General features: G+C 41.1%; 1 protein-coding gene across 2 annotated transcripts in view; it reads left to right on the plus strand.

Annotated features, from left to right (window-relative positions):
- Nwd2 (NACHT and WD repeat domain containing 2) overlaps nucleotides 1-24591 on the plus strand; it is a 161444-nt gene that overhangs the window by 74698 nt on the left and 62155 nt on the right. Inside the window, exons 2-3 of one of the 2 annotated variants that reach the window (NM_177006.3) lie at nucleotides 1358-1446; nucleotides 21381-21497. In NM_177006.3, the coding sequence (NP_795980.2) occupies nucleotides 1358-1446; nucleotides 21381-21497 (206 nt within the window). Of the gene's footprint in view, nucleotides 1-1357; nucleotides 1447-21380; nucleotides 21502-24591 lie in introns of both variants that reach the window. The other variant, XM_006503991.4, reaches the window with a different exon arrangement.

Raw genomic sequence — 24591 nt, forward strand, 5'->3', positions numbered from 1 at the left:
CTGCATCCTTTTCCCATTAGGCTCTGGACCACATTGCCTCTAAGGTGGGGAAAGACTCTATTTTCCCAGGACACAAATTATCTGAAACCCTTGTATTCCCTCTGCTTCTGGCTTCCCTGTAAACACCAGCTTCTGCCACGCTGCAGAGCTACAGCTGCATTTTAGACTCGTGATTGGTTATTTGCTTCTCAAAATAGGCTTCAGAACAGTAGGAAAATAGGGTAGGTCAGCGCAGCATATGGCTGAATTTTCATGGACAGATGTGCTAGAGAATAACAAGGATATTCTTTTAAGTTATTATCTTTGTTATAAATGAGATGTGTGTATATTTTGTGTTATAGCTGAAATTAAGGTACATTCGGAAAATATGCTTTTCATGAGATAGCACATTAACCTACTTCTTGAACACTGTGGTCCTCGTGTTTACTGAAGTCAAGTAGGCACACTCTTGGCAGCCAGAATTTCAAGAATGTCACCACTAATGGCAGAATTTTGGCATTCAGCAACACAGAAAACTTTGATATCCCCCCGCCCCCCACACACACACCTCTTCAAACTGTTTAAAATCAAATACATAATGCTTCTTGAGTTCTGTTTCAGGTTTTCTGCTACTTCTTGCATTTTCTAATAACTGGGAATGAAAATGTTTTATTTCAGAACTCTTATGTGATAGAGCATTTATAAAAAACAGCTCCCAGCTCTGGTATACAGCATGGCATTCTTAAGTTCAGGGTGGGTACTGTGATCTGTTAAACCACTGGTCCACTGACTCTATGGACAGTGGGATCTGATAGCTGTAAATAGTGGTTCCCATGATTGTTTTAATAATTTTAATAATCATTCCTATTTATTGTGCTGAGTATGTGGATGCAGCATTTCACTTTGTAAAAAGCTGAAATATTTCTGAACATTACAGGAAATAATAGTATAGTCCAGATAGATGTATATCTATAATTAAGCCAATCAACTTGCATCTGTTTTAATGCTTGTGGGATCTGAAGCTCAAATATTTGATAGGTCAATGTGCTTCCTTCTCCTTCCTCCAAAGACAGTGGAGAATGAATGTTGGAAAGTTTGGTATAGATACCTACCTGGACTTGAACCATCAACTCTAAATTTTCAGCCTCTATAGCCACATCCATCTGGCAGTTGAGGTTATCGTTCATTCATTGGATGAACTTTTTTGCATAGACCTAGTGCATGGATCCCTGTGGAATTAGCCTAGCAGCCAAAGATCACATCAGTTCACAACTGAGCACCCCATTTTGATTACATTTATATTATTAGTTAGCCCTTAATTTTCCAAGCAATATATATATATATATATATATTGACATGTGTTTGTTTTCTGTTATAGATACAGGAGCGGAACGGCAGGCACTAAGAGAAACTGTGTATCCGAAACTGAGAGAATTCTGCAGAGAAAACTATGGGTTGGAATTTCAGGTAATATTTACCTTGTTTTCCACCATCATCTGAATAGGAAGTTTGCTTCTCATCACGATGTGGGTGCTACAAAATACAAATTTTAAACTCCATATTATTTTTATGTCTTTAAATATGGAAAAAGAAATGTATGGAAAATGCAAATAACTTACTTAATTTTGACAATTTCATATTTATGCTTCGGTTTCTTGGACTCTGCCTGGTATTTGTCACATTTTTCTTCAAACCATATTTATTTTCATTTTCTTAGTCTCTATTCTTTTTTTTTCCTTTTGTGTCTGAGTATTTTATTAGATATTTTCTTTATTTACATTTCAAATGTTATCCCCTTTCTTTTTTTTCCTCTGAAGACCCCCTACCCCTACCCTTTACCCCCTATCCCTGCTAACCAACCCACCCATTCCTGCTTCCTGGGCCTGGCATCCCCCTATACTGGGGCATAGAACCTTCACCGGACCAAGGGGGCCTCTTTTCCCATTGATGGCCAACTAGGCCATCCTTAGCAGTATTTTTTTCTTTTTTTAATTTTTATTAGGTAATTTCCTCATTTACATTTCCAGTGCTATCCCAAAAGTCCCCCATACCCCCCCCACTCCCCTACCCACCACTCCCACTTCTTGGCCCTGGCGTTCCCCTGTACTGAGGCATATAAAGTTTGCATGACCAATGGGCCTCTCTTTCCACTGATGGCCTACTAGGCCATCTTCTGATACATATGCAGCTAGAGTCAAGAGCTCTGGGTGTACTGGTTAGTTCATATTGTTGCTCCACCTATAGGGTTGCAGATCCCTTTAGCTCCTTGGGTACTTTCTCTAGCTCCTCCATTGGGAGCCCTGTGATCCATCCAATAGCTGACTGTGAGCATCCACTTCTGTGTTTGCTTGGCCCCAGCAAAGTCTCACAAGAGACAGCTATATCAGGGTCCTTTCAGCAAAATCTGCTAGTGTATGCAATGATGTCAGCGTTTGGAAGCTGATTATGGGATGAATCCATGGATATGGCAGTCTCTAGATGGTCCATCCTTTCGTCTCAGCTCCAAACTTTGTCTCTGTAATTCCTTCCATGGGTGTTTTGTTCCCAATTCTAAGAAGGGCCTAAGTGTCCACACTTTGGTCTTCATTCTTCTTGAGTTTCATGTGTTTCACAAATTGTATCTTATATCTTGGGTATTTTAAGTTTCTGGGCTAATATCCACTTATCAGTGAGTACATATCATGTGAGTTCTTTTGTGATTGGGTTACCTCACTCAGGGTGATGCCTTCCAGGTCCATCCATTTGCCTAGGAATTTCATAAATTCATTATTTTTAATAGTTGAGTAGTACTCCATTGTTTAAATATACCACATTTTCTGCATCCATTCCTCTGTTGAGGGGCATCTGAGTTCTTTCCAGCTTCTGGCTATTATAAATAAGGCTGCTATGAACATGGTGGAGCATGTGTCCTTCTTACCAGTTGGAACATCTTCTGGATATGTGCCCAGGAGAAGTATTGCAGGATCCTCCTGTAGTACTATGTCCAATTTTCTGACGAACTGCCAGACTGTTGTCTGAGCAGTGTTCTCCTGCATTTCTTTAAGTGAGTTATTAAAGTCCTTCATAATGTCCTCTACCATCATCATGAGATATGCCTTTAAATCCGTGTCTAGCTTTTCAGGTGTGTGGGGGTGCCCAGGACTGGCTGAGGTCGGAGTGTTGGGTTCTGATGATGGTGAGTGGTCTTGGTTTCTGTTAGTAAGATTCTTATGTCTGCCTTTCGCCATCTGGTAATCTCTGGAGTCAGTTGTTATAGTTGTCTCTGGTTAGAGCTTGTTCTTCTCGTGATTCTGTTAGCCTCTACCAGCAGACCTGGAAGACTAGCTCTCTCCTCTGAGTTTCAGGGGTTAAAGCACTCTCTGCAGGCAAGCTCTCCTCTTGCAGGAAAGGTGCACAGATTTCTGGCATTCGGGCCTGCCTCCTGGCAGAAGATGAAGGCCTGAAACAGTGCCTGACCCAGAAGCTGTTAGCTTCTGTAATCCACACTCTCACCTGCGCAGACTAGTCTCAGAGTGATCGAGGAACCAAGATGGCTTCCCCAGGTGCTCCAGCAAAGCCCTCCCGGGTGGGGAGGACACCTGTCCTCTGGCAGGGAAGGTGCCCAGATGTCTAGAGCCTGAAAGGGGGTCTGCCTCAGAAGCTGTCCTCTAGGGACCTTGGAGGTGTCCTCCAACTCCTCGCCCAGGTGATCTGGTGCTGGCGCCGACCAGAAGGGACTTGTGACCCTGGTCAGGCCGGGTTTTCTGATTCCCTAATGCTGGTCCCACGTGATTGGAATGGAAGAGAAGTTGAGATCCACTCATCGGTGGTCCTAAGACCTTGGGGTGTCATCGGTGGAGAGTCCTCTTGGGACCTTGGGGGTGTCTGCCGACTCTGCATCCAAGGTGACCCGGTGCTGGCACCGAGCGGAAGGGACTTGTCTAGTCTCTATTCTTACCAAAAAAGCTGAAAGTTGATGAAGCTTCAGCCTTGAGCTATTGCCAACAGGAATGTATTACAACAGGACTAGCTTTTTACAGTACTTCCTTTCAGCGGGTGGGCAACCCTTCCCTTCTCTTATCCTATCTGTAAGTCAGTACTCATGTGTGGGATGTCAACCTCCCTACGGATGTCAGTGCTGTACCTTTCCCAGACCTCATCCCCTGTGTGTGTGTGTGTGTGTGTGTGTGTGTGTGTGTGTGTGTGTGTGCTCCTGAGTACATTGGTCCTGCAAAGACAGTAACCACACACATCATTACTTAAGTTCACTAACCCCAGAATTTTTTTTATTTCACCACATGATAGAAAAAAAAAATGCTATATGTATCTTGGACATCCAAAATCTAAAGTAGGCAGTGTCTAAAGCAAATAGTATTATTTATTCAGAACTTTTTCAGCCTAATTTACCATGGAAATCTTAACTGTCAGGTGTTTTCAACTCCGTGTTTATGTGTCAGGTGATGAATATGTAATTAGGCTTCATGGTAGAATAGTACATCATTCACCATTGTGAGAGGAAGAAAATTTCACCCTCCATTTGTTGCATCCTGGATAAGTAGTTTATCTCAGTACACCTCATGATGATTTCAAATATGGTTTAGGAAGTAATCGCCTCTAAATGGCTTCAATCTTGATACACATTGTCAATCAGCAGTGGGCCATTATGAAACGCACACTGAGCAGTTACTCATAAGTCACCATTTACTTGATAAATGGGAACCTAAATTAAACCCTTTGACTTCAGCAGAGCCTTCTCTGGGGATTCTGGCTGTACTGATAACAGCTCCCCAATTGTTACAAACTCCCAAGCTGTCAAGATTCCCAAGGACTTGGACATTCCTAGGGGGACTCAATTACCGTAGGGAGAGAAAAGTGTCTCGCAATGTTAACTGCGGCTTTGAGTTCTTTGTGCATCATCTCGGTCAGCAGAAGGAGGAAGGTGTTGAGTACAGACCACCTGTCACAAACAAGCCATCATCTGAGATTAGCAGAGGAAGTAAATAGAAGGGATAAAGGTGTGTGTGGTTTTTTTTTGTAATTAAAGATAGCCACGGGTGAAGACTCAAGTAGCCAGAGAAACACTCCAAAACGACCCACAGAGTAAACTAATGGCTGGGGTCAGTGTAGACAAGAGTGCCAGAGCCCCCGCCATGAACACAGAACCAGAAGCCATCCCGGATGCCTTCTCCTGCCCTTGCTAGAGGGCAGCATCTAAACCAGCCATGGGAATGGGGTCCATGTGAGCTGATGCTGAGATTAAAGCAAAAGGTAGCATTGGCTCGACAGCTGCTAGCATAAGAGAAGCCCAAATGCATGTTATCTGGATCTTCCAAGAATGTACCTTGTGGTGCAGCTCTCTGTGGGCAGTTAATTATACATCTTCTCCTGGAAGATGTGTTTTCTAGGGAACAGTTCTCTTTCCTCAACTACAACAAGACGTGTTCCCAGAGGCTTCATGAGAAACTGGCTTATCCATAGTATGCCAGATTACATCCTCAGTTACGCATTGAGCCCACAGGAAACAAAGCTCAGCAGCAGCACCCCTTCACCCAGAATGAAAGCCTCTTTTGCTTCTAGCTGGCCTTTGTTTAGGATGCTGCTTTCATGGGCTCTGACTCCCTCCCAACTATCCTTTTTCTTGGCTCATTGCCTTCTAGAACCTGATCTTTCTTATGGCTCTTTGTACCTAATCTGAGATTTCTATCATCTATCTATCTATCTATCTATCTATCTATCTATCTATCTATCTATCTATATATCTATCTGGCTGTGACTATATGTGTCACTTTCAGCTCTTAAACCTTGAACCCCACCCCTTTAAGTTTGCCCTAGCTGTGTTCCTTGCCATGAGTACTTACTTCTTCTTGTTCTTCAGGGAAATGTCTCATTATTTTAGCAATTTGAATAGTATATGCCACTGTAGGATGTTTCTCTTGTTTTCTTATAGATTGCCTTTCTTATCTCTTTTCCCACTAGAATCTAAATTTCACAGTATGAAGCCCTAACCTTTCCTCCTGGCAGCTAAATCCTCATCCTAGGACAGTGCCTGTTATCAGTAAGACTTAGTAGGAACTTGCAGCAAAAAAAGTGAATGGAAGAAGAGATGATATAAACTAACCACCTTAAGAAAAACTTCTCTGATCACCAGACCCTGACAGGACACATATCCTCCCCTGTAATCTTCTAAAACCCTTTGCACAATAATCATATGCTGAATTCATTCAAAATAATATATAGAACACTGGACTTACACTAGCTGACATTCTAACTGCTGGAAATACAGGAACAGAGCAGACAATCCCTTCTTCATAAAGGGACCAATATTGTTGGGGGAGGCAGGTGATAAGCAAATTCCAGGGATGATAAAGGCATCTTACTGAGTGAAAACTTTATGAGACATGAATCTGGCTTTGTGGAAGGATTTCCTGACAAGATGATATTTAAGCAAATATCTTCAGATAGTGACAAAGCAAATCATGCAGATGTCTGGAGGAGGAGTCCAGACATGGGGAACAAGAAAGGAGGCCCAAGAAGGGAAAGGGAGTGTTTAGAATACTCTATGCCCAGTGAAGTGCATACATATGCATAGTGGGAGTGAGGGACTAATTCTAGAAGACATCAAAGTTGATCACATGGGATCCTATAGAGCACGATCAAGGATTTGGAGCTTTAAAATAGTTCAGAGATGCCTCGGTGGGTACAGGTACTTTACCATCAAGGCTGACAACTGAGTTGGATTCCCAGAAACTGGGTAATGGGAGGAAAGAAATGATTTCTACAAGTAGCCCTCTGCCTGCCACACATGAATTGTGGCATGAGTGTGACCACACACACACATACAAATACACATATAAAATGTAAATAAAGTAACAAGGGGTGTGAGCTGAGTTACTTTTAGAGCTTTGCTCTGAGGTAACTATATTGGCAACGGGAGGGTCTGTCTGTCTCTGCCCTTGCAATGGAGAGGCTTCAGGTACACGTGCTTACCTTTTATTTGGGTGCTTGGTATTAAAACCCAGGTCCTCCTGCTTTTACAGTAAGTGCCCTTAGCCTCTCTTCAGCCCGATATTTATTCTTTAAGAAACAGAGAAAGCGGAGGCTGGAAAGATGGCTCTGCAGTTGAGAGTACTGACTGCTCTTCCAGAGGTCCTGAGTTCACTTCCCAGCAACCACATGGTGGCTCACAACCATCTGTAATGAGATTCAGTGGTGTCTTCTGGTGTGTATGAAGACAGCAAGAGTGTACTCATATACATACAATAAATAATTCCCTTTAAAAAAAAAGAAAGAAAGAAAGAAAGAAAGAAAGAAAGAAAGAAAGAAAGAAAGAAAGAAAGAAAGAGAGAAAGCTCTTCCTTAAAGGTATATAGTGCCTCATTTCCTGGTCTTTAGTAGTTTGTTACACATAACATTTTAATCACTTTTTAAATTTTTCTCCTCCACTAAGTGAGAGCTCTCAAAAACCAGCAACCATGTTATTATATCTTTCTATTATCAGCATCTCTTATAATATCTACCACATAGTGGATGCATAATAAATGCTGGTTGGTTGAACTGAATATATTGAGTAAAAGAAAAGAAAAAGTTATGCTGTAGTATCTCTGGAGAACTATAGAAAACAGCAGTCACCCATGCGAGTCATACATACAGCTGCAAATTCTCCATAATCCTGATAATGTATTTAATATTACCCTTGAAGCGAAAATATCCAAAACATGCCATCAATTTAAAACAATGTTTGTAGTGTATTTTACATAGTGTTTTCATCTTGTGTCGAATCCTAACGTATGGTTTACGTGGAAAGCACATCCAAATGTGAACTCGCCTCTTTTGAGCCACTGGACAGATCCACATGGAAAGCAGAGCTTCCAGGCAGGGCACGGCAGATCTAGATGGTAATGAGCTCCTAGTGGGGTCATCCTGACTGGAAGAAGCCTGGCCATCCAGTAACAGGCTTTCAGCCGACAGCAGCAAAGACAGCAATTAGATGAACTGGAAGGAATGCAGTTCATTTATACATGTTAGGTGCCCAGAAAAATAGACACAAAATAATTGTCTGCCAGCCAAAATGGTAATTTAAGATTTCCTCATTCTTTTTGGTCATTACTTTGATAGAATATGTCATCTGAAGTGGTTGATGTAGTTAATTCAACTTTCTCTGTTTTATTTATTAATCATTTTAGTATTTCAAAGGTGCTATTCTGCCTTGGTTCGGTGGCTATGGAACAGGATGCCAAAAGACTAGATCTTAGCAAGTCAGAGGCTGGCGGGATTAAATGCTTAAGTTATCTCAAGTCAAAAGAAGCACCTGATGGCTACCCTAGCCCCTCTTATTTCTCTACCTTAAGCTAATATCGCCATGTGTATTATCCTACCCTTTGCACTTTTACTAAATATCTCTGTCAGTCATTTTCCCCATGCCTTTGCCTTCAGGAGCCCTGATTTGTTCTCCCAGTGAGAACTCCTCCCAGTATGCTAGCTCCAGCCCTTCGTCATCCCATGGAACCAGCTGGCTTCTCAGAAGAGCTGGGAAGTAACAAGAGATGCAGCTTCTGACAGCAAGGAGTTCTTGCTGGGTATCTCTGTGCTTGTGTCTTTCCCCTAGATGGCATTGTGCTAACACACAAAAACACAAATTAAAGGGATGCTTGTCCCTGGTGGTTCCATCACTCCAGGCTGCCTCTGGCAACACAGGTCTATCTAAATCTGTTCTCCTAGTGGCCTTCCTTCCTCAGGAAGTAGTTCAAACCTTATCTGCTTAAGTTTCTATCCATATGGCATATCCTTTCTCGGTATCTACAGACAGGCCTTCCGTCACTGCATGAGGACCTTTCTGCTTTGAATATTAGTATCCTAAAACAGAACTCAGACTTTTTCTTTACCTAGTTTTCCAGCTGCTACTATTTCCCACTCTTTAAAACATAAGCTCTTAGCTCATAGCAAGTCCATTCCTCCACCCTTCTAAGCCTAGCTCCAAGCTGCCAATGCCCCCTTTGAGTTATCTGATATAGAGCTCCTAGAAGTTAATCTTCTTTCTATTTCATAAGTCTCTGCTTTGCTTGGATGTGAAAGTCTAACAGGGCCCCCAATGGAGGAGCTAGAGAAAGTATCCAAGGAGCTAAAGAGATCTGCAACCCTGTAGGTGCAACAACATTATGAACTAACCAGCACCCCGGAGCTCTTGACTCTAGCTGCATATGCATCAAAAGATGACCTAGTCTGCCATCACTGGAAAGAGAGGCCCATTGGACATGCAAACTTTATATGCCCCAGTACAGGGGAATGCCTGGGCCAAAAAGTGGGAATGGGTGAGTAGGAGAGTGGGGGGGAGGGTATGGGGGACTTTTGGGACAGCATTGGAAATGTAATTGAGGAAAATATGTAATAAAAAAAAATTAAAAAAAAAAGAAAGTCTAACAGGGTTTTTTGTTCTGACCCTCTCTCTGTCTTTACATCTTGTTGTTCATATATATATATATATATATATATAGAGAGAGAGAGAGAGAGAGAGAGAGAGAGAGAGAGAGATGGGGTGGTTTTTGTTACTTTGTTTTAAGAAGGCAGAGCTAGGACCTATCTAACATGGCTGCTAAAAGAATGAGGAGATAGGAGGCAGAGTTCAGCAGACTTCCCCCATTTCCTTTCTGTAAGCTCTACTTCAGATGGTGAGGGGGTCTGAGTTAGATAAGTAAAACTAAGCAGGTAGATAAATATTATCAGGGATGCTTGCTCTGTTCTCTGCAAAGTACACTAGAAGGAGATTACCTTATAAAACACTGCACCTACAACTGGCACACCAACTTCTTAGTCAACATGACAAGAAACTACATAGTCAAACCTGGGGTGAATAAGAGGAGTAGAGCTCATGGTGTGGAGGCTCTTTATCCAGGGCATGGGAAGCGGGGGATGGCCAACTGAGGAGCAGCAGTCCCTAGCAAGGTGACAAGAAAAGGCCAGTTCATCAATGGGAGGAGAGGCCCTTGGTGTTGCAAAGATCATATGCCCCAGTACAGGGGAATTCCAGGGCCAGGAAGTGGGAGTGGGTGGGTTGGGGAGCAGGACTGCAGGAGGGTATTGGGGATAGCATTCAAAATGTAAATGAAGAAAATATCTAGTAAAAATGCCTTAAAAAAGAAAAGGAGAGGAGAGGAGAGGAGAGGAGAGGAGAGGAGAGGAGAGGAGAGGAGAGGAGAGGAGAGGAGAGGAGAGGAGAGGAGAGGAGAGGAGAGGAGAGGAGAGGAGAGGAGAGGAGAGGAGAGGAGAGGAAAGGAGAGGAAAGGAGAGGAAAGGAGAGGAAAGGAGAGGAAAGGAGAGGAAAGGAGAGGAAAGGAGAGGAAAGGAGAGGAAAGGAGAGGAAAGGAGAGGAAAGGAGAGGAAAGGAGAGGAAAGGAAAAAGGAAAGGACAGTTCATGGTTTCCCCTTCCCCAAACACAGCCCTGACCGTCTACACCAAGCTTGGTTGCAAGAGCATAGATTCCCATGTTGCTTCTTCATGCACTTGGCACCCACTGCAGCACTCTTATTTTCCCCTTCAGGATGTGAGGTCATCTTAGTAAGCAATGGGAAAGCCAAGACTCTCCACAGAGGTCCCATCAATCTATCATTCTTAACTAAAGTTTAACTTAACCAACAGCCCTTTTTATCTTGCTAAGCAGGGGATTGAAATTTGGGCATGAAGCCCAAACTGAATTCAAGCAAAGTAATTAAGCTATGGATGTGCATAGGCTATGTATGTCATAGTCGCAGGCTGGGTTAAATTTTGTGAACCTCAGATTAGCATGGACTTGCAGATGCTTACTGTTTTCCTCTCCAATATCTCACCAACGGCCTCACACTCCATCAAGCCAGTCCCTTCTGTACGTCTTTTCTTGATTTCTTTTAATTATAAAATTATATGCTTGACTTTTTTTTTAATCCACATATAACATTTTTTCAATGCATCTTGGTCATATTCATCTCCCTCTCCCTCTCCCTCTCCATCTCTATCTATCTATCTATCTATCTATCTATCTATCTATCTCTCTCTCTATCTCTCTATCTCTCTCTCATCATCTCGCCCCCACATTATCTCCTATCTCCTTTCCAGCTTCATGTCTTTTGTAAAGAACCCACTACGTACAGTCCATGCTGCCCATATGCTAGTGTGTGTAGAGCCAGACATTGAATCATAGGAAACCTACCAATGGCCAGCAGGAAGAACTTCCTGGTTCATGCAAGGCTTATTATTTGCTGTCCTACAACAATGGGTGGTGGTGGTGTCCTTAGCAACAGGGGTCATATCTAGCTACAGTGAGCAGTTCAGAGCAAGAGCAGAAATCCATCTTGTTTGGGTTGACATCTTCATATAATAACCAATGTCGTCTTGGAGCAGCATTTCTTGCCCATGCAGGATATCTCTGCTGAAACTTCTTCTTTTCTTGTGCTTTAATTGGCTTACAGACTCACTGTGTTTCACAAGACTTCTTCGTACATCCTTAATGTTGTGTATCTACCCCACCCTCTCATTTCCTTCACCTCCTGCTCCCATCTCCACTTAAAACCTGAGCTCCTAATATCCCCCCCTTGTTCTTTCATTTCATATATGTTCTACTAACCCCTTTTATTATATATTGTATTTTTTACTTTGGTTGCAAGAGCATAGGTTCTTGTGCTGTTTCTTCATGTGCTCCTCATTTCTGCCTGTTCCGGCATCCGACGATGTGTTTTATCCCCTGAATTACCAACATACCTCGAAGGCCTTGTAACTGACACACTCTGTTCCGGTGCCCTTGGTCTCGCCTGCACCTTGTCAACTAATCACCTTTCTCTCTTTTCTATTTATCTAACGGATGCCTCTTTCTACCAGGAAATGCACAGCTCTTCATTGAATCGCATCACTTCACTCGGGCCAGAGGTCTAATTTGTTTAGTCACTTCACATTTCAGTACCGTCCATCAGAGCCTAGCCAGACCTTCCCAAGCTGATACTCCCTGGGAGTATAAACATGGTACATCATCCATCGCCCATCCTGTGAGAGAGCCAGATTATGAGAGTGAAAATAAATAAGGATGACAGCAGGCAAGGGAGAAGGAGCGTGTGGACATGACCTTCATTGTTTTGATTTAATCACAATCTCTGCTGCAGCAAGCAGTGTCTCCTCTGAATGACCAAACCTGATTTCTTACACAATATTATTATTCCCCACTTTAGTTTGTGCTCAGGGATGATCTTCTTAATATTTCTCCTAAATGTAGAGTGGAAGCATTGGGGGAGATTCAGGATTTAGTAGAGCATTATTCTTTGCTAAGCCTTAATTTCTGCTAACTGTGACTGTCTCAATTATCCCCAGCAGTGGAAACGACCCAAGAGAATTTGTCTTTCGGTAAGCAGAATGAGAAATAGTCCCCAATTTTCAGGTGACATTTAAGTGTTTCGGTTGAATACACTCACTACAAAGCCCTCTGTAAATCCTAAACTCACAGAACTTAAGTTTTCCATTATGACTTTTCCTGTTTTGTCAGGAGGGAGGGAGGAGCATTTTAACCAATGCTCACAGACTAAAAGGATAACTTGTGTGAAAGATTTGCTTTGTTCATAATTAGGTAGAAACCACTGAGAAGTAGCTAACTCATTTGCTTACCGACAGAGTAAAGCATTTCTTCTACCTGGTCCTTAAGTCCTTCTGACCACAGAAGTTTATATCATAATCTTAGTGTCTATACGCAAGCAGGATACAGCACAGTTCTTTTCTTTGCATCACTTTCGTGTGTATTAAAAAGTCCCTCTAACCCTCTTTGGAGGAGAGGCTCTGTAGCTGTCCTTTAAGGTCAGTCACATGTATCTCTGTATCACCTCCTCACCGATGTCTACTCTCTTGATCTCATAGATCAGGCTTGTCTGGGAGCCTCGGAGCCCTGTACACATGTCTTCAGATAGCTGCTATGATGCTCAACATTGTTCAAATTAATAAACTGAAAGAATCTAAAAATCTTTGGGAGACAAGTCTCTGGACATGTCTGTGAAGTATAATCTAAAATGGGTAAATTAACATGAGAGGTTCCACCTTCACTGTGGGTGAACCCATCCTCTAGGCTGCCATCAAATAAAATAAAAAGGAGAAAGCCTGCTGAACACCAGTATTCCTTTCTCCATTTGCTGACTATGTAATTGTGAGCAGCTGCCTCAAGCTCCTTTTGCCATGGTGGAGTTCCCCCTTGAATTACAAGTAAATTAAACCCTTTCTTCCTTGAATGGCTTGGTCAGTTTTTTGTTTGTTTGGTTGGTTTGGTTGGGTTTTTTTTTCTTTTTTTCACAGCAACAAGACAAGTTACTGAGACATTTGGTGATCACACACTGTCTCAAGAAGAGTTATGAGACTAGCAGTGCCAGTGTTGAACAGTCTCTGACCCAAGGTCGCTGAGTCTCACAGGGTATATAGTCATGAGCTGGCATTGACTCATGTGATACTCGCTGCAAAGGAGACTCAGGTGCTGTGGGCATGCATCATGGAGGCGGGGGTCGGGGGAGAAAGGGGAACAGGTCAGCATTCTTACTGTCTAGAATTTTCAGAAAGGCCTGCTTAAGCTGAATTCAAATGAGTGGAGGAAGATGATCTGCTGGGGGAAAACACATTACAGGAAAAAGAAACACTTTCATGGGCAAATTTGGAGAAGTTGAAAATTATGCGAAGTTTACTATTAATTTGCTTAATCCTTGCTATGAGCATAGGATACGAATTCTGTCTTTCTTATTTGGGGGTGATGTGCCCACCGAGCTTCCTTCTGCTAGATTCCCATGACTGGATATTGCTCTCTAATTCTGTTTTCAGCATTTGAGGAACCTCCATACTGGTTTCCAGGCTGGTGGCGCACGATTTAATCCCCAAAGACAGTGCACACATGGCTCCCTTTGCTCACACCCTCACTAGCATTTGTCACTGGATTCTTTGATGACAGGCATAGTGTATTGATCATTTGCATCTCTCTTTTTTAGAACAAGTAGCTTCATTTACTCATTCATTGGTAAGATGACCTATAGAGTCCGAGGTTCGGTTTTCCAAGACTTTACAGATTCAGGCATTATCCCACATCTGCTGTACAGTTGGCAACAGTTTTCTCCTATTCTCTGCACTGTCTGTTCACTCTGCTGTTTGTTTCCTCTGCTGGGCAGAAGGTTTTTAATTTCCTGGGCTCCCATTTGCCAATTTCTGTAATTATTTCCTGAGCTATTGGAGTTCTTAAAAAGAAATCCCTAAAAGCTGGGAATTTTTAATGTGTGTGTAAAAGCCAGGAAAGCTAGAGAAATCCATTCTTTTCAAATCCAAACTAACTATAATGTGATAAGATTATTTTTAAATATGAAAGGAGATCATTCAGAAAGAGGAAATGCCTTAAGCAATAAAGAGCCACTACAATAACTAACAACAGCTCTCACTTCAGCATAGGGTTCATTTAAAGATAGATAGATAGATAGATAGATAGATAGATAGATAGATAGATAGATAGATAGATAGATAGATGATAGATAGATGATAGATGATAGATAGGTAGATAGATAGATAGATAGATAGATAGATAGATAGATAGATAGATGATAGATAGATAGATAGATAGATAGATAGATAGATAGATAGATAGATGATAGATAGGTAGATAGATAGATAGATAGATAGATAGATAGATAGATAGATAGATAGATAGATAATAGGGGTGGGAACGATGGCTCATTGGGTAAGGGCGTTAAGACCTGATACCAGCACCCAGACAAAAGCTGAGTGTAGTTACAAGCATGCCTATAATTTCTGTGCTGTGATGGGCAGAGATAGGAAAATAAGTAGGGCTTACCAGCTGCCAGCCATCAGCCACCCTAGCCTCCAAGTTCAGTGTGACCTTGTCTCAAGGGAATAAGCCACGAAGAGTCCTCCACTGCCTCCAGCCATGCATGGGCATGCACACTCACACATCCAAACTCAGGCACACTACACACTCATTGAACACTGTACACAAATTACATCAGACATATACTCTCTGGCTTTCCTGTTTTATATCCAGATAAGGTTCTGTAATGTGGAGAATCCTACCAAGGAAACATTTTGATAAACATTTCTTCAAAAGCTCTCTTTTTTTTCTTTAAAAGAAAAATTGTTTTATTACTTTTCACTTCTGTGGAGCCAGGTATTCACTGCAATTCTTTGTGTGCACAAGGTAATAGTTACTCTGCCATTAAACTACATTACAAGCCACTTATGATTTCTTTGGGTTTTTTTTTTTTTTAGTCTTTTTTTATTCACTTCACATCCAGCTCACTGCCTCTCTTCCCAGTCACCCCTCCCACAATCCTCCCCCATCCCCAACGGCTTTTTTCCAATAAACGATAGTATTAGGGCATTATAAATTCAAATTTGATTTTTTTGGAGGAAGGTAGATGGCAGGTGAAACATTAGGTTACTAACTATTCCTTACAGTTGCTTGATAGTTTTATAATGCTGGCATTTAAAAACAAATTTCATCTTTTCATCTTATTGCTGGGGAGGATTTATTAGGGCTCTCTAGGTTGATTAGTTTTGTTTTCAGATCAATTGAGCATATTATAATTAGCAGGATAAATCAGCGTCCCTAAGAACTTAAAAAAACAAATGAGATGGTTTTAAGTAAAAAAAAAAAAAAAAAAAAGTCAAATTGCTTTCTCCTTAAATGATGCAATAAACAAAGGCACATAAAGTGTGCTGTTGATGGGGTCGTAGTCCAACAAACAGCAGAAAGCATCATGGGAGTGGCAGTGCCCAGGCATTACGCTCAAAGCTAAACTTAATTTTTTAAAGTGTATAATAAATCTTGTCTTGTTGAGCACTTTCATTCCAAGTGGTTTTTTACCAGTTATTGATCATGTAGATAGATGGCACAACTATTTGCCCAAAATGGAGTTTTGTATTGCATAAGTCCAATGCTTCATGTATTTATTCCATCCCTGTCTTTGAGGTTGTTTGATTTTATCTTTTCTCATCATTTAATTCCCATAAAGACATACAGGAAAGAAAAGTTTAATGGAGAAAAATTGGGGGCAGGAGAATATTTAAACAAAGCTACTGAAGTGCTTAAAAAAAAAAGGCAGTTTATGAAGAAGGCCCAGAAGAGGATACCAGTAACCAAAGTGTAAGGATAGATGCAAACATGTGACAAAAAAATCAATGAGGCAGGTAAGTCATGGGATGCTCTGCCTTCTGCAGTTCACTTGATGATTGAAAGAGCCCTGTTGGAAATGTTTACCACGGTCATTTGGTCTGCACCTACTTAGTTAGATCTTAACGGTTGCCTTTAATATTCTAGTACTCGGTTTAAATAACCATCCATTACTCTTGCACCCATGTACTCTACGGGCAGAACACTATAAATTATAAAATCACAATATAAATAGATGTGCAGAGAATCCTTTTGAAACAGCTTTATTGAGATTCAGTTTTAAGCGGTATGACTCAATGGGATGTTTTTGTATATTCACAGTTATGTGGTAATTAGAATCATCAAATTTAGAACATTTTTCACCCCAAAAGAAACCCTGTGCCTGTAATAGAGGCCCACCTCTTCCCCCTCCCCACTTGAGCTAAGGAACCACACTGTTGTATGTTCTATCATTATGTGCCGACTGCTCATATCAGCAGAATTGTATAATCTGTAGCTCTTTGTAACTGGCCTCTTTTAGTTAAGGCTTGCATCATTCACCTGCATTGTAGCCTGTAACCATATCTCATTACCTCACTGGTTGCCTAATAATCACGTGATAGAATGCTGGGTTGTACCTGCATTCTGGCTGCTACGAGTAATAAATGTCCCTAATAATATCCAAGCACAAGTTCTCATGTGGACACATGTGGTCATTATTCTTGGGCTGGTTTCTCTGGATAGTATTGCTGAGTCATGTGTTAACCCTGTTTAACCACTTCAGGAGCTGCTAGACCCTTCCCAGTGTTTGAGCCACCCAGAATTCGTGGAAGTCCCAGTCTCTCCTCATCAATCTTTTTTGTTACAGACACCCTGGTAGATAGATAATTGTGATCTTACCTTGGCTTTGACTGGAGTTTCCCTGATAATGAATAATACAAGTATCTTTTATGATTATCTGAAATGTGTATATACTCTTTGGAGAAGGATCTACTCAGATTCTCTGTCCATATTTAATTATTATTTTTCTATTATTATAGAGTCATCAACATTCTCTATGTATATATTTTGATGTTCTGATTTATAACTTCTTCCACTGTGTTATTATTACCTCCATGTCTTTGCTGTCTACTCTTGTTTACATTGGCCTATAGTTGTTGTATACAGTATTGAGTTCCCTAAGGACATTACCATGCAACCACCTGATATATTGGAACACATTCCCCTTACGCTCCCATCCTCCTCTTTGTTCCCCATCCCTCCCCATCAGTCCTCTCCATCCCCTAAATAGCTTTGCTTCTACTTTCTCGTCAGATATACAGCGTGTGATTTTTCTTTATCTATAACAATAATTAAGTGGTCAGCAAGATGGCTTTGCAGGGAGAGGCACTTTCTGGGCAAGCTTGGCAGCCTGCCTTTGGTCTCTGGAGCCCACATAGGTGGCAGGAAGGATGGACTCCACAGATTTGTCCCTGATTCTCCACACAAACACCATAGCATGCCCACACCCATAGCCACATTCACATTTTAGCAGACTCCTCAGTATTTTGTTATACAAAAATGGGTCGTGTGTGTGTGTGTGTGTGTGTGTGTGTGTGTGTGTGTGTGTGTGTGTGTGTTTCTTTTCTAACTATCCTGATCGAATCTCCACTACAGGGCTGAATAGAAGTGTGTTCCATCTAGTTGAGAGACTGTCTGTTTCTGTTTCTACATTTTTAGATATTTTTATCACAGAATAAGATCCAATTTTGTTGGTTCTTTCTCTGTCTGTTGAGATGATCATGTAAACGTGGTCCTTCACTCTATTAGTACAACATATTATATTAGCCAGTTTGTCTAACATTTTAACCAACCTTGAATTCCACGCAAATCTTACTTGGTTGTCTTATATAAACCAATTTCTATATTTCTATACAACTGGATTGGACTTTCTAATATTTCAGTGAGGATTTTTACCTTATAGTCATCAATTATATAAATCTATAATTTCCTTAGGATTTTTTGTATAGTTTTTGTACCTGATTTGTACTGTGCTTAGAGAAGGTCCTCTCTCCTTCAAATTTTTGGAAGTGTTTTTGAAGAATTTATTTTAATTCTTCTTTAACTGTTTGACAGACATTACCAGCATGTCCACCTGGAACTGGGTATTTCCTTTCAGCAATTTTTAACACATCATTTACTATTTGATCTCTCCTTAAAGATACCTGTATGTAGATTATGTGTTTTTTCTTGAGTCAGCGCTACTAATTTGTGTCTTGTTGGCAATTTTCCAATCTCAATCTCATCTCAGTTAGCTGACTGACACACAGTTGTTTCTGATATATTCCTTTGTGCTCATTATCCCTCTAGAGTGAGTAACAATAACATGTGACATCTGGTGTTACTGGTTTGAGTCTCCTTCCTTTAACACCACTTTAATTTCCACTAACATGTCATTTTGTTAACCTTTTCAATAATGCTTTGTTTTGTTGGTCCCCTCCATTTTTCTAGCTTATACATTTCCATGATGAGCTATTATTTCTCACGTTTTGATTACCTATATTGTTCCTGATTGATCTTCATTTTTTTCAGTACCTTAAAAAGGAAATTCAGTCATTGATTTTAAATGCTTTAATACAGTTTTTTTTAACTACAATGCTTTTTTTTTCTTTTTTCGTGATGCTACCTCGACTGCCTCCCATAACTTCGGCATACTATATCTCCATTTTTATTTGCCTAAATTTTTATTTCCCTTGCAATCTCTTTCTTGACCTATGTGCCATTTATAGATCCTTTCTCATTTGTCATCATTTGTTATTGTTCTCTTACTAGTTATGTTATGGCGTGTACATCTTTATGTGGTCTGTCATTCACTGTAGTGCTGTCCTACAGAACATGATTTCACATCCAGCCAGTGTTAGTTAAGAAGAGGAAGACAGGGTCTGTGTGTGACTGTTCTGTTATACAGTATACAAGCAAGAGCATCATTCATGCAGTGATGAATTTGAGTGTGTTTGATGCTTTATTGACTGATGGCTGAAAATGTCCTGTTTTGGAGGCTGAAGAATTTTCTCAACAATTAAGAGCACTTGTTGTTCTTGCAGAGGACCCAAGTTCAATTTCCACACCCACATTGGCAGCTCACAGGCATCTACTAACTCCAATTCCAGGGACTCCTGCACCCTCCTCTGACCTCATTGGGCACCAGACATGCATATGGTGCACAAACATACATGCAGGCAAAACACTCATACACACAAAATAATAAAATAAATAAATTTTAAAAAGAAATAATTTTTTAAAATATCCTGTTTTAACATTTACATTATTATATATTAAAGCTAAGTTTTTGGCAACAGAAATTAAACTATTTAAATAAGAGGCACTTCCTAAATCACACAGAAAGAATATGATCAATGTACATACCAAATTACTAACTGTACAGTCCTTTCTGCCTGATTTTCTTCATAGATGACTTCTGTGCCCTCCTGAAACTCAGTAGCACACAGCTCTGTTCTCTGGAATTTAGTGACAGGCATATGCTGTTTCTCTGCTGTCCAGCCTAAGAGTCAGCACTTGCAGGAGCCAGGGAGCCCTTGGGAAACTGAATATTGCATGTTCATCTATTCATCATTAATTTTAAATAGTTCCAGCTAGAGTTTCTCCGATTGATCAGGAGAGTTCTCATGTCCTTGCCAGATATCCCTCCTTAAAAATGTGTGGTTAAACCTTACAATGGAGCTTAAGTAGAGGCATTCCTCAAGTCAGAGTAAGAGCATATCTTAAGATATGAGTAATGATGTGTGGTTAAACCTTACAGTGTAGTTTAAATAGAGGTGTTTCTGAAGTCAACGTGAGAGCTTCAGATATGCCAGAAGCCTGGAATGGACTGTAGAAGCAGGTTTTAGAGATATATTGTCTATATGAGCTTTGGAAATGGAATTACAGATGCTGTGGTCCACCATCATGGATGCTGGGATCCTAATTCTGTAGTCTTCACAATTGAACAGCAAGCACTCTTCACCAATGAGCCATCTCTCCAGATCACTCCCCCACCCATTCCTCATGAAAATATTTTTTAAAGAGATACTACCATAGACCTAAAACCTCAAATTCAAGGTGTCAGATATCTAGTAGAAACACAACCAATGTGGGAACACAGCCAAAAGCCAGGGAGCACACAGTCCCTGGAATCCGCCTCTATCACAGAGGACTCCCCTTCTGGTTGCTTCTCACCCAAACCCATGTCAGGGTCTGTAGGAGAGGCAGGGACTCTCTCTTTCCTGATGTGGGAGACTAGGGAAGGAAAATCAGAAACCTTCAAAGCCTCGGGCAGAAACAGTTGCTTTAGACAGGCGCCATTCTGGGTTAAAAATTTGGAGATGAGTGGGTGAAGCACCCTCATAGAAGCAGGGGGAGGAGGTAAGATAGGAGGTTCCAGAGGGGAAAACAGGAAAGGGGATAACATTTGAAATATAAATAGGTAAGATATCCAATTTAAAAAAAGAAGAAAGAAACAGTTGCTCTAGGCAGATAGTGCTGAGCAAACTAACAGAACAGACTCGTCAGCTGATGCGCTGACTTCTGAAAGTTGTTACAGACTTGCAGAATCTTCCCAAGAAGTGTTTGAAGTCAGGAGATAGAGGCTCCCATTATCTCTCTCTCTCAGTAAGGTGCACACACCTTTCTGTTTTCCAACAAAGTTCTTCAGATAAGTATTGATGAAAGCCAAATTGTTCCCAGATAAAACAGATGTAGTCAAAGTAACTATGCTCTGGAATAAAGTGTGATATTAACAGAAAGGGAGGGGTTTTTGCTTGTTTTTGTTTCTTTTTTCTTTTCTAAGGAAATACAGGTATTTAATCAGTATGTCCTCTTATATTAGGATGTACAGTATATAATAATGTACAGTGTGATTTTTCACAAGTAATGTGGCGAATTATCCCAGACACATTCATTTTTGCTAGTTTAATGTAATTAAAAGCTACACTCCAGAACCTTTCAACATTTAGCATTTCCTTTTCTCTGGGCCTCTTTGATTCCTATATCAGAAACAAAATAAGAAATTCAGTGCTCATTCCCAAATCATCATGGGGTAAAGACATGATTCTTTAGATAGAATTTAAAATCAGTGCTCACCCACCCACCCACACACACACACACACACCCCTCTACCAAGGGAGTGCATGCTGCAGAGAGAAAAGTGGACAGTCACATTAACTTGGCATTGTGAACCAGACTGGAGGCCACAGGTAAATTTAACTTCCCTGCAGGGGAATTAATGCTGCTTCGTCCATTTGTCCGCAGGTCATAGATCTGTACTGGGGAATTGAGGAAGATGAATGGGACAGCCCCGAACTGCAGAAGATGCGCATGAAGCTGCTGGAGGAATGCTTGAAAACTTCTGCAGGTCCATGCTTTGTTGTGGGTATAAAAACACTAATGCTTTCTATTCCGTCGTGAGAATGTGAGAATGTGTGCTCCTCGGTGGGGCTTAGGTTTGTGGAGTTTATTTTGGTGGTGGTGGTGGTGGTGGTGGTGGTGGTGGTGGTGGTGGTGGTGGTGGTGGTGGGTGGTTGGTTGGTTGGTTGGTTTCTGTTTGTTCCAAGAGGAAGCTTTAATTATTTATTTTAAAGAATTTTTAACTGGTTTCGTATCCACACATGTAAAAGAAAAAAGAATCTCTCCTGCTTTTCACAAGAAATGCTAAAAATTAATGGTGAAAGTTCTGAAATGTGCACGGCTAGAATGACTGGAGTTGGGCTGGAGAGATGGCTCAGCGGTTAAGAGCACTTACTGGTGGTCTTCCAGACGTCCCAAGTTCAATTCCCAGAAACCACATGATGGCTCACAACCATCTATAATGGAATCCAATGCCCTCTTCTGGTGTGTCTGAAAAGAGCAACAGTGTACTCATATATAAAATAGAATGACTGGAGTTGACCAGTTATCCAGCTTGCAGTCAGCAATAAGGATGGCTCTCTCAGTCCTGCCGTAACTAACAAAGCTTCCCCCATCCAGCTGCATGACTTACTCCATCACAGTATCTTTTTATTCCCCCATTATTTCTTTAAATACATTGGCATTTCTTTAAATACAATGGCTAGAAGATTTCATAAAGTCAACCAAACATACTAGTCAAACCCAACAGGAAACAGTACCTCTTGAGTTTATATCTACGGTGATTTCCAGAGTGAGGCTTACTATAAGCATCAGACATGTCAACACGGTCTTTTCAAGAAGAACGTTAGCTAGGTATGCTATTCTGAAAGTGGCATCCTCCTCTATAAGCACAGTGGCAACTGTGTAAGGGGATCAGTTCTCTAGTGGGTGAATGTGTAAAGTCACTTCCATACCTGGCATAAGAAAGCCATACCATGAATCCAAACCATTTCTAGCCATCCATGGGAGCTGAAGCAGAGGATGCTCCGAGGCATGACCATCATGGTGGGCATGAGTATGGCAGCAAGAAGGCAGATGTGCACTGGAGAAGTAGCTGGGAGCTTATACATTGAGATGACAACTCCAAGGCAGAGTGACAGCTAAATATAGAATGAATGGAGTTTTGAAACTTCAAAAAGCATACCTCTGCTGGGGGTGGGGGAAGTGACACACTTTCTCCATCAAGGCTATACCCCCTTCAAAAAGCCACACCCCTCCAATAAGTCACACCTTTTAATCCTTCCCAAACAACTCCACTAACTGAGACCAAGCATTCAAATATATGAGCCTATGAGGACCATTCTCACTCAAACTACCACATTAGCATATTTGTTTAAGAGAGTTTTTAATTTTAGTTTGTTTATCCAAACTCACTCAAATACACACACTAGATCCTGCAACAGTGATTTCAGACCTGACTGGCTGGTGGGAAAGTTCTTACCAAAAACTATGAATTGAATCAAGGTCTGTATGTTCCAGGGACTATTGTTAGTGTTGGGTACATACCAGAGTAGTGCCATCTGGGTAGTGTGGATTCAAACTTAGCAATGAGCTAAGATGATAAATTTTCCCACACTCTTGAGCTTGTATCCTTATGTGGTTAGAAGTGGACAGGGGCAAGCAAAAAAAAAGCTAAATAAAATAATATATCAGATAGTGATCAGCACAATGAAGGAAATATTCAGAGAGAGGAGAGATTATGGTATTGATGGGTTACTGTGAAAGGTAAAAGGAATGAGAAGAGAAAGGGGGGGGAGAACCAGGCAGATATTGTAGATCAGAGATCTTCAAGGAGTGGATGCTGGGGCATGTCCTTGGCATGATCAGGGCACAGCAAACAGGTCACTGTACCTGGAAGAGTGGGAGCAAAGGTGGAAGATATAGGAATGAGAGATGCCTCTTCAATCTTTAGAGTTTATTTTTTAAAATGTTGCACATCATTGTGCTCAATATAATTAGGAACGGTCAATCTTGTCAAGAAAACTGTATTAGGAGAATAAGTATTTCACTTTTACTCTGAGTGACAAAGGAAGTCAAAGAAGTGTGTTGAAACAGGAAAAAAATGATCCTACTAATCTCTTAAGAACCTTCTTGCTGTGAGTCCAGAGTGGAGCTGGGACACACAGACCTTAGAGAGTGCTGCAGTAATACACAAGAAAAACAGACCTGGTTTAGGGATTTGCAGAATAGATGTATGATAACAGTGTCCTACTTTTGGGGGAAAGGTCTGACTAGAGTGTATCACCAACTACACCGTTGTTGTAGTTTGAATGAGAAGTGGCCCCCAAAGGCGCCCATGGTCCCCAATTGGTTGGCTGTTTGGGGTTGTCATAGAACTCTTAGGAGGTGAAGGCTTACTACAGGAAATACGTTTCACAAGGTTCAAGCTCTGAGGGTTTACAGCCTTGACCAACTTCCAGGTCACTGCTTCAGTGTGTGGTTAAGATGAAAGCCCACAGCTGCCTCCTTCTACTGTCATGCCTGCTGCCCACTGCCGTGATCCCCCACTGTGATATTTTCATCTTTCTGTAACTAGACATCAAAGTAGACTCTTTCTTCTGTAAGTTGCTTTTGGTCATGGTGTTTTACAACAATAGTAAAGTACCTAATATAGATATCCTCAAAGTAAATAACATAAAATAATACACTAAAGCAGGGGAGATGGGAGAGAAATTCAAACCCTAAAACACAGGTCGGGTCAAATCCCTTCACTCTCAGGAGGCTAGATTTGAGAAGTCCACCACTGTATATACCTCATGACAACTCAAGTGTCATGTTCTCAGCAGCTCTGTCTAAATCCAGCCTACGAAATTCAGAAATAGCAGACATTCACCCCATTTCATAAAACTCTAGAATGCTATGCCTAAACCAAAATTACTTGTAGCTATTAATCTCAATAACTTGTTAGTGAGAGAATGAATAATTTAAAGACTGGAAGTGTAGCAGAGCGGGTTCTGAGAGTAAAGGTTGACTGGCAGGACATCATCAACAACTTACCAGGGTCTGAACCAATCATTTACCCTTCTTTCATCTCCTTGTTACACACTTAACCTCATAACAGCCATGAGAAAGCCCC

Source organism: Mus musculus, chromosome 5, assembly GCF_000001635.26.
Source record: "Mus musculus strain C57BL/6J chromosome 5, GRCm38.p6 C57BL/6J".
NCBI classification, from domain to species: Eukaryota; Metazoa; Chordata; class Mammalia; order Rodentia; family Muridae; genus Mus; species Mus musculus.